Genomic DNA, 19,021 nt, shown 5'->3' with positions numbered 1-19,021 from the left:
TATCCGGCTTTCCAATAACAATAAAATCTTAAAAAAAAAAAAAAAAAAGAGACAGAAAAAAAAAAGGAAGAGAGAGAGATCAAGAAAAAGATATGAAGGAAGCAAGAAAGGAAAACATTTTTGACTATCAAATTCGCAAAATTTGCTGTGATGATCCCTACCCCTGAAAGCTCTGTTAGCATATTAAAACACAAATGAAATCAAACGGGAAATATCCACAACTTAGTAGGTACCTAGGGAATATACATATTTCTTTAAATCTAATTTCTTTTTTACAGTAGTACAGATTATAATCAGTCATGATTCCTTCATTGTGGGCATGGACCATTCAAGAGAGTTCAGCATCTTATTGTCCAGATAAATTCAACAGTTTCATTGGGGAAACATCCCTGGTCTGAAAGTAGAGCTGGCAAAATATTATCCCCTCCAATGAAAAGCCATTAAACCACTTCAACAATAATTTACAACATCATGAAGTTAATTAACATGGTACTGAGTGACCAGTATGTTAGACAATGCAAGTTCTTAACCAGGTCCTGTAACTACTTCATTGGCATCTCAATTATAGTTTATACACAACCGGCTGCTATACAGCTTAAAATAGTTATAGGCTACTATTCGGCTGTCTCGTGTCTATTTTCATTTATATATTTAGCTGCTTAAAATATTCAAGCATGATACCACATGTTTACCTTAATTTATTTATTTATTTTTCCAAAATGATCTTTCATTTATTGTAAAAAGAAGGAATTTTGTTCTGGAGATTACACTTCTGGTGTTTTCAATACTGAATGTCGCTTTAAGATATGAGATTGGATGGGATCGCTTGAACAGGGATTACAAATAAAAGAAGGGCACCAGGACAGAGTCCTGAAGAATTCTGCTGTTAAAGACTGTGGACAAGAGAACAATACAGGAAGCTGGATGGGTTCTAGAAGGACTGACTATGTTTGCTCAGACTTCCAGTGCGTAAACCTCAGAAGATAGGTTAAAAAGAAAAAAGCAGATAATTAGGGCCGGCATTGTGGCATAATGGGTAAAGCTGCTGTTGAGATGCTAGCATCTTGTATAAGTACCAGTTCCTGTCTTGGTTGCTCTAATTCTAATCCAACTCTCTGCTTGTGGCCTGGGTAAAGCACCATAAGATGGCTCAAGTATCAAGCCCCAAACAATCATGTAAGAGACCCTGTTTACCTTAATTTAAGATGAAATGATGTCAATTTGGATAATAGTACCTGTAAATTGTAATATTATTACAAACTCAAACAGCCTGTATCACATGCAATGATATTGTGAGGTAACCAGTGAACCAACAATCAATGAGAGACAGACTGTCTATGAGCTAGATCAAAGAACTGAAAAGCCTGATATGCTTTTAAGATCTTATATTATTCCGTAATGTGTTGGGAGAGCAGAGAAATCTTTCACCTTCTTAGAGTGTGTGAGGAAGATGTAACAGGATTCTGCCAGGTAACTTACAGACAGCCGACTTGAATCTGCATTAGACATTAGCAGGAACTATAAAGGCATACAGTGGGTTCCAAGAGTGATCCTGGCAGCCCCTTAACAGGAGGTCTTACGCACAAAATAGAGGGGGGAACCCCAGAGTGGAGCAGGAGGACAGGAGGAGGCTTGTATCTTAACCCTGGAGATTCCTGGATCCTCACCAAGGACTGTCACTATGGGCACCAAGGATTATATCCCATCTGCCAAGGAGGCCATGGGGAATTGGAGTGCCCTCATAGGCCGAGAACTCTGAGGTCATCCATTCCCTATTGGACCTCTCACATGGGAAGAAAGAAGCCCAGATGCTTCCTCACAGTATCTAATGTCATCAGAACAACAACCAGGAGCCCTGAGCGGTCCTCAGAAACAGAAGAACAGTAAACTTCCTTCGGGACTCGGGAGGGGAGCTTTCTCTGGTCCTAACTTAGTTCGAACTTTAGCTCCCCATCCTCTCTTGCAATGACCATCAGGGTTGCTCTGGAACCTCCCCCCAAAATTAGAACAGATAGACAGGGACCAATAAGGAAAGCTCAAAACAGACAGGAAACAGTCAGCTTGGACTCCCATACACCTAACTAGGTAGGACACAATGATTAGTCACTCCTCACTAAGGTATTGCAGATTTCTCTGCACACCCCTCCTATAACTCTTCTGCTCCTCAATTGTTAACATATGGCTTGTTTGAAGTATAAGCCTGTTTGGGCTATCCTAAATTTCACGTAGTTCAGGAGATACACTTTTAAATATATTCTACTTGAAACATGTCTGAAGTCATGGTGGTGACTTGCAGACTTGTGTTTATATTAAACTGATTGATTAAAGAGGCAATTTTGAGTTGTTATTTTCTAGTACCTTTTTGGAAGTGTATACAGAACTCAGTTTATATTGTGTGGCTTTACATAGAAATGTCTGAAGCTCTCTGATGCTTCACAGTTCTCCTTAGCTTTTCATATGTATTTATTATAGAGACAAAAGTAGAGAGGGCTGAGCTAGAGAAACAGGAAGACAGGAGAGAACTTACTTCCGCCCTCGGGTTTATTCCCCCAAATGGCTCACAATGGTCCCAGCTGGATAGAGGCCCACCAAGGTGCTAAACGTCCACATTTTACATACCATTTCTAAAATTTAATCTGTACTTGCAGACCAAGTATCCTGTCAACCACCTTCTCTACTGCACTCTTAACATTAGCCCTTCACTTTATAAAAGAATGTGGACATTAACCAGTCTTGATCAAGAACACCCTGGATCGTCTGTGTGAGTGGCAGTGGAACTCCTGGCCTCCTCATGAATGGCGCTTGGAAGACTAATGTCGCTGAACAATGATTTATGAAGGCTACTGGTTTAGGTCTGGTTGTACCTTTATGCTTCACTAGCTAATTTTACAGGTCATGTGATGGGTGGATGCATACATATACAATGACAGAGAGGTAGAAAGAGCCAAAATGGTCTATGTTTGTCTATGCACAGAGGATTGGCCCAATTTTAAGTCTTCCAAATTCAGATATTTGTCATTGACAAGAATCTGAGGTAACAGCATTTATTTTTCCAGCAAACAGCTTCTCCCAAGCCTCTCACCTGGTAGTAGAAGAATAGCTGTTTCCATGGAATATTATTAGAAGTAGGCAAAGAAAAGGTGAGTAGTTATTAAGGTAGAGGCATTAGGTAACAAAACCAGAATGAAACACCATAACTTAGCCATCTGTGCAACAGTAAAACATTATAAAGAGGGGATTTCAGAATTCACAAAGAACATCAATTTTGACTAAAATGTACATAAACTGATGTGTTCTGACAAAAAGCTGGATTTATTTGCTTTTTTGATGTTGAAATCTGCCAATAAAATTGCGGAGCAGATTTTTATCAAAAATTCAAAGATTCTAGTGTCCCATCTCCAGTGTAATGTTTAAGATTTGTCCTTAGGAGCCTACAGCATTTATTAGAGCTCCTGATGCTCTGTTCCAACTCTCCTGTATTTCCAGGTTCAGCTATTGTGCACCTGATATAAAAGCTGCAGGTGATAGTTACGGGGTCCCCACCATCCTCATGTGAGAACTCATTCGTTTCCTATCTCCATTTGCTCTGGCCTAGACCTGACTGTAGATTACAACTGCAAATTTTAATGAAAATATCATGAAAGTAGATATTAGTAAATATTATGAGACATATTTTGTACCTAAAGAGATTTCATTTTTTTTCATCCTTCAAAAGACTAAGATATCAAACAAGTTGCCTTTCAGTGCAAGAGAGAAACATGTCATTAAAAGCTATTTGTTAAATCTTGGTATTTATTTCTTTCTAAAATTTCTAGAAACTGAGAAGTTGAATGATTCATATGACTAAATTATGAATTTTTTGTGTTTTCATTTCAAAAAAATCATCACAGGAGTAAGGCATTATCATATAAATAATTAAATGTAATTTTAATTATGGATCACTGTGCCTTTTTTGCTTATAATTGAATGATTACTGCTTCATGAATTTTTTTCTCATTTATTTGATTTATTAGAACACATTTTCTCAGTGCTTACCTATATAAAATTGAAAACCTAGAAAAGAATTTATGCAGAACTTATGTCTCTCTTGCCAAAAACAGGACACGGAATCTAATTACTAGGAAAAGCTTATCCATTCATTAAATTTCCATGTTCTCTGAAATGCCTGACATAGCAGTCCAAATTGTTTCAGGGATCAGTTGTCATTTATGTTAGTGGAATGGCCATAAAATTACAATGTTTTGAGTAATCTGTCACTATATTTTATCATCCCAAATTATTTGTGCTATGCCTGTCCAGAATGTGAGTTTCTGTTGTAACACGGCATGAATCTCCTGAGAGCAAAAGTACTTGCGCAACTACAACTCTAGTCTTTTCTATCTCTTCAAAAGCACTCAAGGATTATTATGCATAAACATTGAAAATTGCAATGCAATAATATTAAAGATTTTTCCTTTTCTGTAAAATTAAAGCTGAAACGTAGTTGTGCATTTATAATGCCTTGCCTATACAGGATTATGGTTACCTTGGATACCCTAATGGTCATATACTTATTCTTGATTCCTATTAGCTGAGAGTGGAACTGGTTCCTTGTATTTTCAGCACTTACTGGAATCTATTCAGAAGAAATCACTATTTCTGAATTGGATGTTGATGTGGTGACCTGTAGGAATAGACTTTTCAGGATGCTTCTGGTTTTCTATTCTAAGTCATTTATCTATTTTGTCTGCTTTAGATCCAGTGCATTACTGCATAGTATACTGCCATTCTTCTCTTAACACTTGAATTGCATTCCTGTCATCCTGTCATTTAGCTCCCACAGTCTGTTGAAGTTTGTTTTAATATATTTTTTTTTAAGATTTTTTTATTATTGGAAAGCCGGATATACAGAGAGGAGGAGAGACAGAGAGGAAGATCTTCCATCGATGTTTCACTCCCCAAGTGAGCCTCAACGGGCCGGTACGTGCCGATCTGATGCCGGGAACCTGGAACCTCTTCCGGGTCTCCCACACAGGTGCAGGATCCCAATGCCTTGGGCCGTCCTCAACTGCTTTCCCAGGTCACAAGCAGGGAGCTGGATGGGAAGTGGAGCTGCCGGGATTAGAACCGGCGCCCATATGGGATCCCGGGGCTTTCAAGGCGAGGACTTTAGCCGCTAGGCCACACCGCCAGGCCCGTTTTAATATATTTTTAAAGATGTGTTTATTTTTATTGGAAAGTCAAATATGCAGAGAAGAGGAGAGACAGAGAGGAAGATCTTCCATCCCATGATTCACTCCCCAAGTGATCGCAATGGCCAGTACTGAGCCGATCCAAAGCCAGGAGCCAGGAACTTCTTCCAGGCCTCCCACACGGTGCAGGGTCCCAAGGCTTTGGGCCGTCCTTGACTGCTTTCCCAGACCACAAGCGGTGAGCTGGATGGGAAGTGGAGCTGCTGGGATTAGAACTGGCTCCCATATGGGATCCAGGCACGTTCAGGGCAAGGACTTTAGCCGCTAGGCCATGGCATTGGGTCCTGTTTTTAATATTTTTTAAGCCTAAAAAGTACCAGTGTAACCTACCTAGTTAAAACCCCTGATTTAAGAATTCCAGTTAACAAGATTTATCTTTATAAATATCTCACTTTTCCTTTGGCGTCTCTGTGGATTGAAACAGGACCACTACTTGCTAGTTGCTCTATTCACTTATGGTGCTTATGAGTCACAGTTTGCCACGGGCAACCAACTTTCAATGGTCAGAAATATCCATGTGTCACATGGCATCCAAGTTCTATTTTATTCATGAACATGTTTCTTACATTTATGAACTTAGTGTGGTAAGTACTTTTTCAGCCAAGCAATTATGTGAATCGGGTTAGGTGTATCTCTAATATGGTATAATCTGACAATATAACTGCGGCTTGCAATTTTCTTAAGTATTCCGCAATTCATAGTTCGGGTTTACACATCTTCTAAATGGGAAAATTTGAGTAATATTTTACTTGAAGACAAATAAATTTCCTATAAATGTGAATCTGTATGTAATGAGTACTGTATTCTGACTTGATAAATGTGACAGCTAATTAGAAAGATGATGTAGGTATAATTATCAGTGCGTTTTCTAAGTTCTCCAAGTGCTAGTGCATGATTTTATTAAATTAATGCTGCAGATAATAGTCACATATCAATAGCTTCATTTTTTTTTTGTAGAAAGGAAATGTAATTGCTTTTAAAAACCCAATTTCTTATACATGATAATTTGTTACTCCCTAAATGTTCTTTAATGGTTTTTACCTGCTTGTTGTGGGCTAAGGAGTTGGTTAGCATTCACTAAACTGAGCACTACAGGTAATGGACTTGGGGCTGAAAGCACCTGGTCTAATGGAACTCAGCTGTATCCAATATTAAGAGTGTGGGCTAAAGCTAAACAAGAACTAGGTGAGAGGTCAAGAGTGGAGGCAATAAAAACAGGCCAGGGAGAGACATTTCCACCATCTCTGGTCTCCATTGTCGGTGCCTCATCCCCAGATCCTTCGCCGTGCCCACGTTACTGACCCAGCAAGCCACAACAAATGGCGCCCAACGTGGGGCACAGCATGAACGACATCTGAGGGACCCCTGGACCTATGATAGTAAGTTTAGAATTTAGGAATTTTGCAGTTGCATAATTGATTTCATCCCCAGACCCTCTCCCTGTGCTAGGGCACAAGGAACAATCTGAGGGACCCCTGGAACTCTGGAGGGGCATAATTAATCTCATCCCCAGACCTTCTCCCCGTTCTGAGGCATGAGGGACAATCTAAGGGACCCCGGAAATCTGGAGGCAGGTTTAGAAATTTTTACAGGGGCATAAGTAAAATTTATCATGGGGCAAGAACTCACTAAAGTGCAGGTAATTAAAGCAATCAGAGATCTGCTCCAGTCACAAGGCACCGACACTAAGCTTAAGGCCTCGCAGAGTTTTTTTGAAATTGTCTGCAATGTATTCCCATGGTTGGCTCTCATTACCTTCCTTCTCTGGCGCTTGGCAAAAAGTGCTTTGCCATCCCCTCAAGCAGTGGGGCAACCCCGCCGGAAAAAATGGTCCATTAGAAGGAGGAGAGCTGCAAACCAGGGTAAAAAGGGAGAAGAAACCCCAGACCAGACAAAGTTGGGAGAAAGTGTGCAAAGAAGATTCGCAGTCCTCTTCGGAGGAGGATGAAGAGGAAAAGGATGGAAAGGACGAACATGGTCCCAGGTGGATTCCTGAGAGGCTTGTCCGGCAAGCTCCTGCTGCTGAGTCTTGTGAAAGTTCGGGTACTGGCCAAGATGATGGCATTTCAATCGGAAGATCGACGGGACAAGCGAAAAACGCCTCTGAAGTGAATGACACCGAGTTCCAGTACACCCTGACAACATGCTGGAATGGCAAGTGCGATTCTGCTGTTATCCTGCAGCTGCCCTGAATCCCACCAGCTCCTGTTGGGACTGACGGAGAGACCTCCGTTAGCCTGATAAAGAATAAAAGAGACTTTGGCATAACGGTGACCATCGTAGCCAGTACATCAGCAGCCGCCGCCACCAGCTACCGTGGTGACAGTGAACAAGGTCGCAGAACAGACTGCCAGAGTTGCGGACAACAGGACTTTACTGATGAACATGAGCGGGTGGGCATGCTTGCATTGTAACTGCGGGTTGATTTGTTGTCAGAGGAACAGCAGATGCTGTGAGATTTGGCCTAGACCTCTTGTACCTCATTGTATGCCTTTTTGTGTGTATCACCTATGCAAGTGCAAAATGTTTTCCCAAGCCCTGGTACTGCTGTCTGCTCGTTGCTACCGAGCTAAAGATACTCCTATGGTCAGGGCCTCTTGTTCCCCATCATATGATTTATGTATGTTTCACCTGTGTAGTGCTGTGTTTCCCCAAGCCCAGGAACTGCTGTCTGCTCATTGCTACTGAGGTAAAGACACTCCTAGCCATGGAACAGGGTTACCAGCCTCCCCAAGTATGATTTGTGCATCTGTAGCAGGCAATGCATTGAATGGCAGCCAGTGATGGTTAAGATGGACTGGGTACTGACCAACCTAAGACAGGGGCTCCATCATGTTATGGAGATTCCCGATGACGGGTAAGGCTGATAACCTGTGAGTCCACAAGCTAAGTCAGGCACATTCAAGTCTGCTTTAAAACAAAAACAGGGGGATCTGTTGTGGGCTAAGGAGTTGGTTAGCACTCGCTAAACTGAGCACAGGTAATGGGCTTGGGGCTGAAAGCACCTGGTCTAATGGAACTCAGCTGTATCCAATATTGAGAGTGTGGGCTAAAGCATAAACAAGAACTAGGTGAGAGGTCAAGAGTGGAGGCAATAAAAGCAGGCCTCGAGAGAGGCCAGGGAGAGACATTTCCACCATCTCTGGTCTCCATGTAGGTGCCTCATCCCCAGATCCTTCGCCGTGCCCACGTTACTGACCCAGCAGGCCATGACACCTGCTAATTATCCAAAGTTATTTATTAAGTCCTTGTTTATCAGACCTGCTGAAATTAAAGGTTATTTTTTTCTTCAGATAGAATTGTAAATTTGGAATTTACAAGACTTCCAAGTAATATTTTTCAACATTTGTTTAAATACATAGTGTTTTTACTACAACAACTTGTTTCTAGAGAAGTAGGGAGTTAGATCACTGGGGCCTTCTTTAATCATGACAAGGAAATAAATCATGAAATCTCTAAATCAGTCCAAATATTGCATCAATAAGCCAAGACAGTAAGTTTACCAAATAAGTCAGAGAATCTGAGGTGTTAAAGAATTATGTAATGTCTGAGAGTTCATATTCATGGAGTCAACATTTGTTGAAAATATTTATAAAGGTTTAAAATTTCATGGGCTTAGATAATCTTCTAATGAAGTCTTTTAAATGACCTAGATTTTCTTTTACTGTTTTCTTCATTCAAGTCAACGTCTTTGATTTCCTTTTCTTTAAAGGGCTTCAAGTCCTTCTTCCAGACTATCTCCAGGAGCGCTTTGTCCAAGCAGCTCTGAGCTACATTGCCTGCAATTCGGAAGGAGAGTTTATTTGCAAGGACAATGATTGCTGGTGTCAGTGTGGCCCCAAGTTCCCAGAATGCAACTGCCCCTCGATGGACATCCAGGCAATGGAGGAGAACCTTCTTCGGATAACTGAGACCTGGAAGGCCTATAGCAGCGACTTTGAGGAATCAGGTAAGGCATAAGTTCCCATGGAACATTTGCAGTGTTTGAGACAAAGGCATTGAAGAGACTGCTTTAACCTCCTGGGTGCTCTGGCTGATCATTCTTTCAGATGGACACTTAGATTGCTTCTGTAATCTTTTCACAGTATTTCACAGAAAGAATACAGATGTCTTGTGTTTAACTGTGTGCCCTAGAATAGAACCTGTTGTTCAGGCGATTTAGTAGTCTTTTTTTTTTTATTAAGAAAATTGTTGCTTTTCTTGATGAGAGAATTATCTCGAGATACCTCTGGTGTATGTTTTGTTCAAGTTTCCTGGGATCTTAGTATAGTCTTAATATCCTTCCATTATTTGATAGATTCTTTCAGAATATTTTCTCTTGATTTCCTCTTTAAATGTTAATCATTTTCTTTGTTGTGAGGGACCTTACAATTGTGTAATACCATTTTGTTTTAAATGTCTTTCTTAACAGAAATGGTTTTAGCTCAGTTCTCAATGTTTATTCCGTTATGTATATGTAGGTTAATTTCTGGAGTTCCTATTCTGTTCTGTTGGTCTATATGCTATGATGCCATCGCCAGGTGTTTTTAACAGCACTGTAATGTTTTTTGAAATACAGCGTTTTGATGTTTCCAACTGTTTATATTACTTAATATATCGTCTAATATATATCCTTGGCAACTCAGGGTTTTTTGTGTTTCTATGTGAATTTTAAGATTTTTTTTTCACTTCTGTGAAGAATGTCCTTGGATTTATCATTTGGACTTCTTTGATTTTCTAAGTTTATTTGGGTAGCTGGGCATTTTGATGCTGTCCGTGGTATTGCACATACTTCTTGAAATTTATCTCAAGATAGATAAACATTTTTTTGTAACTAATGTGAATGTGATTGATATGATTTTTGTTCAGCCCAAACATTATTGGTTTATAAGAGTTCCATTGATTTTGTGTATTGATTTTAAATCCTGCAACTTTTCCAAATACTCTTTTCTATTCTACTAGAGTTCTTAGTAGAATGTTTTGGTGCCCATATATGAATAACATATTGGTTCATATTTCTCCTTTTAGTTGTTGTATCTTTATCTACTTTTGGATTTAGTTCATACTGGTCTTATAAAAATAGGTAGAATAGGTTCCCTGCCTTTCCGTTGCTTTGAGTAGCTTAAGGAGAATTTGTTTTAGTTCTTCCTTAAAACACTGGTTTATTTCAGGAATGTAACCAATGATCATGGGCTAGCCTGTGTTGGAAAGTTCCACACTAGTGATTTATTTTCAGCCTTCATTACTGATCGATTCAGATTTCCAATCTCTTTGTTCCTTGATTTTGGTAAGTTATATGTCTTCAGAAATATGTTAGTTTATTCTAGATTTTCCAATTTGTTGTCAAGTAGCTATTTGTAATAATCCCTTATTATTATTATTCAGTGTCTGCATCCTGTAAATCCAAGATTGAGATGGTCTTTGGCTCATTTTTGAAGGAAACATTGGTTTCTTCGTTTATGTTGCTTGCTGTTTTTTTATTGCCCTTCCCCATAACTATTCAGATCTGTGGGGTTTGTCTTCAAGCCAGTTTTGGCTTTACATTGTGTTTGTGGCTTCTGTATTTGAGGGTACAGAGATTTTGGCCTCAGTCTGCCGAAAGTGCCACCTTGCCGGATTTTCTTAGCTGCTTGGGCGGTGCTTCTCTGTGTCACCATGCCCACAGTCTGTGAGGTGGTACCACGGATCCTGGATTAACAGGGCTGCTCAAGCGCACCCCCGGATGGTTCCTGCTCCAGACGTGTGCACTCCTGCTGTTCGTCACCCTCTTGTAGTATTCTGGTTGCTCTGAAATACTGTTGGCAGCCTCTGGATCTGAACTTCTGGGTCTTTGTGTTCTCCAGTGCAAATGCGTCTGAGTTTTCCTTGTGGTTCATTCTGGGATTTGTACAGTGATCCCGACCCAGTCTCTGCCCCTCAGGGATCCAGTGTCCCCCTCTTGGTTGGCTTCGGTATATCTCCAGGATGTTGAGGGTACAAACCCTCTAGGTGTGATATGGACTTTGCTTTTGTTCCCTAAGTCCTGCCCTAGGCTAGTTCACTCTCCAGTGGCTCGCTCCCCAATGGCTCACTCCCTCAGTGACGTGTCTGCCTTGGTCTGTGGGATGATTGATGAGCAGCCTCTGAGCTTCCACGAAACCCTTGCCTCCCCTCAGCGGTGTTTTGTCCTATGGCCTTTTGCCTCACACTGCCTTTTGGGAAGGCTCCCACCGGAGATCTGTCTGACCCATTTCCCTTTGTGCTGGCTCCAAATGCACCAGTCCTTTGTTTGTAGGTTGGTATACCCTCTGTAGCTCACCTGGGCTCACCTTCCTCCTGGGCTGCTGGGTGCAACCTGGTGCACTTCCAACAGATGCTCCTTGGGCAGCTCCTGCTTCTCCCTGGTGGCCTCCAGGGAGCTTCACTGATCCCTTCCAATGATTTTCCTTCTCTAGCTCTCTGCTCTGTTTGACCTTATCTCCTTGCACTCTCAGCTGCACTTTCCCATCCTGACCTCCTATCTTGTCTCCCAGCTCTCTACTACTCTTATGACCGTATTCTTTCACCTCCAAAGGCCACAGCTATGAGCACTTCCTGCAGCCTTTGTGTAAAAACGAAAAATCCTACCTGTCCCCCAGACAATCAAAAATTGGTATGTATATGTCTCATGGGCCAAACTGTTCATGTGTTGATAATGCTGCCAGAAAAATGGATCCTGTGATGGGTCTGAGTGAATAAGAGATGTCTTGATGTTATTGTGAGCTCAGCCCAATGCACTGGTCAATGCTACCAACAGAAGGGTTTCCCTACAGGAAACTGGAGCCACAGACTCTCAGCAAGGACACAATGAGCACTGAGCAGCAGAGACACCATGAAAAACTATACCACCTAAGGTGGACTATTAGAAAAAAAACTATTTTATGTAAATATATTTATGCGGGCTAAATATCACCTAAAGGAAATAGTTCTTTGGAAAGAAAATTAAGAGTACTTAATTTAACAGTAGGATGAGAAAACAGATTTCTTTTCAAGATTTCTGAAGCAAGCCCACTCAACATTTATGCAACTGTAGCATTTAATATATTTGACATTCCTAGCAAAAATAGTTTGTGTATTTTCAGAGAGAATGTCAATAAGCACAATCTTCTATTGAAGCAGTACCTGGAGTATTGACATTAGGAGGCACCCTGTACCTGCCATTTGTAAGTCATGACACGCACATCCTTCTGTTCAGAGAGAGATCATAGTAAAGATGCATGCTGACAGCATAGGAGACACTTAGATTTCCTGAGTGCCACGCAATAACAGAAGTGCCCCTAGAAGCAAAGCCACATGTCCAAAGATTTCCAGAATGTTTGAGCTTAATATGAATCAAACACTTTTTTTTTTAGTGAGATGGTTCCGTGTAAAAATACCATACCTCATAATTACAGTGTAAGTGATGAAATTTTGTTTCCTTCAGAAAGTATTTCAGGATCACTTAGAAAATTATATGTAAAAGATAATGCATTTCCATCCATTTAGTAGCTTCATAAAGTAAAATCTGCGTGTGGCTGTAGAATTCAATTCAAACTAATTTTACCTTTGCCCTTATTCATTTAACTATATGCATAAAATTTTATGGCCATATACTTTTCTTTTTTTAATTTATTTATTATTTTTAATTCATTAATTACATTGTAGTATGTGACACAGTTTCATAGGTAGTTGGATTCTCCCCACCCCTCCCACCATGGTGGATTCCTCCACCTTGTTGCATAACCACAGTTCAAGTTCAGTTGAGATTCCCCCATTGCAAGCATATACCAAACATAGAGTCCAGCATCTTATTGTCCAGTCAAGTTCAACGGCTTCTTAGGTATACCCTCTCTGGTCTGAAGACAGAGCCAGCAGAGTATCATCCCGATCAATTAAAAGCTCCAACATATCATCAGCAAAAATTTACATCATTATGGAATTAATTGACATAGTAATGAGTAACCAATATGTTAGAAGTAAATGCGAGTTCCTAGCCACCTTCTGTGACCACCTCACTTACATTTCAATTTTAGTTTATACACAACAAAGGCACGCCTTGGTGCCGAGCCGATACACTCCTTCAGGGCTTGAGGTAAGCACCGCAAGGGCCTCTGGTGCTCGGAAGCTTGAAATCCCCAACCTGGCTGGGTTGGAAATTTCTGCGGGCCTCAGCGCCAAACTCTGCTCTCCGGAATTCCCACTCAGAAGCGCTGCTCCGCTGAGAGGTGCAACACCACCTCCCACCACAGGGCAGGCAGGCTTTTCTGAGCAGGCTCCCACTGGGAGAGCCTGTCTGGCCAATTCTGCTGAGCCGGCTCTGGTTTGGCCTCTCCAGCTGAGCCCAGCAGGGGATTCTGCCTGAGAGATGCTACTTTCTCAGTTGCACTTTCTCAGTGGTGGAAGCGGAGCCCTGAGAGGCACAGAGCTGTGAGGGGCACGCAGCCGTGCCCCTACTAGCCTGCTCTTCTGCCCAGGTCATGAGGTTCTGCCGAGTGTTGCCCAGCCTCTGGAGCTCAGGCTGAGCCCAGCAATAGGATCCACTGGACTCTCCAGCAGCCAGTCCACTGTTCGGAGCTGATATGGGGATTTCTGAGCCCCAATCCCACAGCGCAGCTCCAGTTCCCTCTACACTCTCTCAAAGCTGCTGAGCACTTGGGAGGCACGCTTCTGGGAAATCTCCCCTGCTTGTCCTCCACTTCTGCAAGGGATGATGCCCCCTATGATCAGTCCTGTAGCTTCCTCTCGGGGCTCCTGCCCTCCAGTGGACTGGTGCCCCTGTCGGTGTGGGCGCCTATCCTTCCACCTGCCTCTGTTTTCCCTGGGACGGTTCAGACTCTGCTGCCTTCCCCCTGCCTGGGATCGTGACTCACCAGGTTTCTCGCAGCGTGCTGTATTTTCTTTCCCACTTTTTTGAGGCTGTTCCTTCACGCTGTGTAGATCTTCTTGCTTTAGTGAACTCCAGTGACCTTCCGGCTCTTCTCCCTACCATTTTGTGTTTCCTGGCCTGTTTCTCTGCTGGATCGGTTCCCCTCTTTCCCTACTCCACCCTACACCAGCTCTCTGCAGTCGGCCATCTTTCCCGATCTCCATGGCCATATACTTTTCAAATCAAGTTGGTATCTAAGCCACACGTGGGTAGATGCTAGCTTTTATTAATTGTTATTTCTGTGCAAAATATATAACCAATAAGTTGGTCTGGGTTTCTTATTATTTTCCTTAGAAGTGCATATGCTTCATTTTCTCTGCTTATCTGTTTTCTTATATCTTTATCCTATCCTTCCTTTCATTCTAATCAATGTTGTACATACAACATCACAAAGTTTAACAATAAGTATTATTGTTTTCGAAAAAATAAGAATAAGTGGATTTGCACACTGTTGTTCTTATATGTAGAATTGTTCTTACATTGCAACATATGAAAAATTACGTTTGATTTTGCATTCTCAGACACAAGCTGTACCTGGTCTATTTTCCAAGATGCAAATATAATCAATGCAAAAATATGTTAGCACACCACATTAATCTGATCAATTGATTGGATTTGGGGTTTAATGAAAATGGGAAACCGATTTAGCAGAAAAGTGTTCATAAATAAGTTATCCAGACCTCATGAAATATTCACTTTTATTTGGTGATGTGACCATCACTAAATGGTAATGTATATTAGCATTGTATATGCATTCCATGTATATTAGCCATTCTGATATTCTCTATGTATCTATGGAATTTCATAAATATTCTGTTTGATCACGGATTGAAGCAATGGGTTTGTCTGTTTTATATAAATACATTTGTACAATATATTGCCTTTTTAGAATGTATTCTTTGTGCATTATGATTTTGAGCTATTTATTTTTGGGGTCAATCCCTTACAGATTGAATGGTTGATAGGAAGGAGTATCATAACTTTGTTTTTAATTTTTACTGTTTTTAAACTTTGATTTTATTTGAAACACAGAGATGACAACCCAGAGCCTTTGGACACTGCACCTGCATGGGAGACCTGGAATAAGCTCCTGGCTCCTGGCTTCGGATTGGCTCAGCTCCAGCCATTGAGATCACTTGGGGAGTGAACCATTGGATGGAAGCTCTTCCTCTCTGTCTCTCCTCCTTTCTGTATATCTGACTTTCCAATAAAAATAAATATTTTAAAAAGACAGAGACAAGAAAGAGGAAGGAGTTATGAGAAGAAAGAGCTTCCATATCCTGGTTCACTCTCCAAATGCTCACAGAGCTAATCTGAGCCGGGCTGAATCAGGGAGCACGCGATCCAACCAGCTCTCCCACATGAGTGGCAGGGTCCAAAGTTTTTAAGCTGAAGCTTATGCAGGATGCACTTTTGTAGGAAGAGGAGTTGGGGTTCAAACCAGGCACTCTGCCGTGGATGACAGCATCCCAGCTGGCAAGCTGACCACCAGGCTCAAGCCCAACTCCCTACAAAGATTTCTGATAGGCATTATTTGTTTTAAAATGGATGGCATGTAATTTTCTCTTTTGTGTAGCTTTTCAGTGGTTTCTCATGATTAACCAAACTTTTAAATTTTATCATATTCAAAATAACTTTTCCATTATAGTTTGTGTTTAAAGACTGTGTCCAAGGTGTTTGTACTTCTCTAAGAAGATCTGTGTTTTCTCTTAAAATATCATGTAAAGTTTATTTATATTTAGATAACAATCATTAATGAATTGTTTTTGTTGATTTGTGCCCTGAGAGCAAATAATATTCATTGACTGTACAAGGAAATACTGAAAGATCGAGCACTTTCTGTGTGTGCATCTTTTCTTTTCATCATAGTGCTGACCTACATGTAAATCAGGAGACTGTATACACGAGATAATTTTCTGAATATTCCTTTGTCTCCCACTGATGACTGTAACTATTCTTAATTTTCCCTTTTTTTGTTAAAATATATTTTTATTTTTATTACAAAGTCAGATATACAGAGAAGAGGGGAGACAGGAGGATCTTCCACCCAATGATTTACTCCCCAAGTGGCAGCAATAGCAGAAACTGCACAATTCTGAAGCCAGAGGATTGGAGCCTCTTCCAGGTCTCCTTCATCAGTGCAGGGTCCCAAAGCAGTGGGCCGTCCTCAACTGCTTTCTCAGGCCACAACCAGGGAGCTTGATGGGAATCAGGGATGCCAGGATTAGAACAGGTGCCTTTATGGGCTCCCGGCACATGCAAGATGAGGACTTTAGCTGTTAGGATGCCACGCCAGGCCCTTCTCCCATGGTTTAAATAGCTCTAAGCATCTATGAAATTTGCAGGTGCAGAATAGCACCTGGTGTTTCCTGCCTCCTCCAAGGGCAATCCAGAGCAGCTCTGGATACAGATTAGTGCCTGGGGAAGAGCATCAGACACAGCAAAAAATTATAGACAGAGCAGCTCAGAGTTGGGAGAAAGAAGCAAAGCCAGACCCAGCAGTGTCTGAAGCTCCAGTCCAGGGCTGTAAGTGGAAAGGTGAGCAGGAGAGAGTAGCTCAAACCTGTCTGTGCAAAATGCTCACTGGGGCAAACCTTTCCAGGGAAGGATCCACCTGCCACAGACCACCAACTCAGCGAGGAGCACTCTCTGAAGTGCCCGGGGGCTCAAGGACTTCAGAGACGGAACTCTATCTCCTAGTCCTCAAGGCAGGGGTTGCGGAGAGTTAACTCTCTGGAGGCAAGATTTGTCCACAAAGAATCCTTGTTGTCTGCTTCACTGGGACACCAAAATATTCCTGCATTCTGGCAAAGTAGGCAGATCCCACTGGTCCATGTGGGCCCAACAGGGCAGTGACAGGCCCAGCTCAGGCCCATGCAATGCTTTCCACTGCAATTCAATGAGGACTAGAGAAGATGGGGGAGACAACCTCTAGATTCTGAAAATAATGAGTGTTGCTACATCAGGACTGGTGGGTCATCCTCTTCCAAACCATTTCTGCTTCCCTCACCACTTGATGAATTGCAGATTGTGGGTAGATCTTGTGCACCTGCTCAGCCAGACAAATTCACCTACTATATGACCCAGCAATCCCACTTCTAGGAACATAGACAAAATAACTGATATATACACATAACAAAGCAATCTGCACCCTTATATTCATTGTGGCACAATCAACAATTACAAGAACTTGGAAACAACCTAGATGCGTATTGAAGGAGGACTGGATAAAGAAACTGTGGTACATCTACTCTATGGAATACTACTTAGGTATTAAAAAGATTGAAATACTACCATTTGCGACAAAACGGTCTCAATTGGAGACCATTATGCTCAGTGAAATGAACCAATCCTAAAGGACAAATATCATGTGTTCATTCTAATATAAGACAACCTCCATCAGGAATGCCAAACAAAAGCTAAGATAAGCAAGCATAAACTTGTAATCTCAGAAATGAAGGATATACTGAAGCCCTGAGTACCTGGAATCGGAAAAATCAGCAGAATGCCTCTCTACTATTGAATAAAATAGACTCCCCAGTGTAACTTCCAAATATACCTAAGCAACAGAACTTAAACTTCCTACCATTGCCTACGCCAACAGTGTCATGATGCACATAAAAAGTAGAAAGTTGGAGTCAAGACTGCAATTGATAGACGATTTCACTGCAAGACACAGGAGACAATGTGGAAGATATTATAAATGACTTTTTAAATACTGTTTCTGCTGTATCTCATGAGATCTGAATTTTTGTTTTTAATTGCATTTCTTCAGAAAAAGTTGTTGTTGCTAATATCTTCAGTGACACAAAGGTCCTACATTAGCATCACTTTCCTCAGGAAGGTTTTTGATTTTCATTTCTTCAGTAACATATTGGTCATTCAGTAGCACATTATTTAACTTCATGTTTTTTTCTAAATTTTCTAATTATCTTCCTCTTATTGATTTTGTTTTGTGGCTTTTCACTTGAGGGGATGTATAGTAACTGTTTTTGTAGTGACATGCTTTCAGCTTTTTTATAATCACAATCCTCAGTGCTCCACTAAAGAAGTAAGTAGAAAAATTACTGTTTCTTAAGAATAGTGACAAGGCATGTTAGTGCTGATCAAATCACAAAATATCAATTTCACTCAAACTCCTTACATCTTTTTTGTTTTGTACATATTAGCACAAATCGAAGAAAGCTTATGATATTTTTTGCTAGCATTGGCTCATTTTACTAAGCATAATGGCCTCCAGTTGCATGCATTTCATTGTGAAAGAGAGGATTTCATTTTGTCAGTGCACCATAATGTGTATGTGCCACAGTTTCCTTGTATATCATTTGATGAGCATTTGAGTTTACTCGATAGCTTAGCTATTGTGAGTTTGGCTTTGAAAAATATGGGCATACAAATAAATATTTCACATGCTAGTTTCATTGTTTCGTTGTTAAGTGCAAGCGAGTGGGATGCCTGGATTGATCTATTTTCAGATTTCTGGGGACTCTCCTTGTTTTCTGTAAGGATTGTATCAACCTACATTAGTGTGCCTTTTTCACCATTGCTTCATCAGCATTCGGTATTTTCTGAGTTTTGGATGATAGCTCATATACCTGGGTATGTTGGAACTTCATTGGGGGCTTTTATTTGCATTTTCTTGCTAGTTAAGGGTCCTGAGAGTATTTTTATTGTATTTGTTGGTCATTTGTATCTTCCTTTTAAAACTGCATGTTCATATCTTAGCCCTCTATGTAACTGGATTTTTTTTGTTCTTGTTGAGTTGTTTTCACCTCTTCTTATATTGTGATTATTAGTCCTGATCAGATATATAGTTTGCAGATACATGCTCCCATTCTCAGTTAAATTTGTAATTTTATAGAAGTTGCTTATCTTGATGTAGTAACAA

At 40.9% G+C, this 19,021-nt stretch overlaps 1 protein-coding gene across 2 annotated transcripts in view; it reads left to right on the top strand.

Annotated features, from left to right (window-relative positions):
- BRINP3 (BMP/retinoic acid inducible neural specific 3) overlaps nucleotides 1-19,021 on the top strand; it is a 402,242-nt gene that overhangs the window by 260,229 nt on the left and 122,992 nt on the right. The window contains exons 1-2 of one of the 2 annotated variants that reach the window (XM_058669710.1): nucleotides 5,716-5,815; nucleotides 8,944-9,180. In XM_058669710.1, coding sequence (XP_058525693.1) covers nucleotides 9,099-9,180 — 82 coding nt within the window. In that variant the 5' untranslated portion in view covers nucleotides 5,716-5,815; nucleotides 8,944-9,098. Of the gene's footprint in view, nucleotides 1-5,715; nucleotides 5,816-8,943; nucleotides 9,181-19,021 lie in introns of those variants that run through there. The other variant, XM_004578813.2, reaches the window with a different exon arrangement.

Source organism: Ochotona princeps, chromosome 10 (assembly GCF_030435755.1).
Source record: "Ochotona princeps isolate mOchPri1 chromosome 10, mOchPri1.hap1, whole genome shotgun sequence".
NCBI lineage: Eukaryota > Metazoa > Chordata > Mammalia > Lagomorpha > Ochotonidae > Ochotona > Ochotona princeps.
This window is presented reverse-complemented; position numbering and strand designations above follow the sequence as displayed.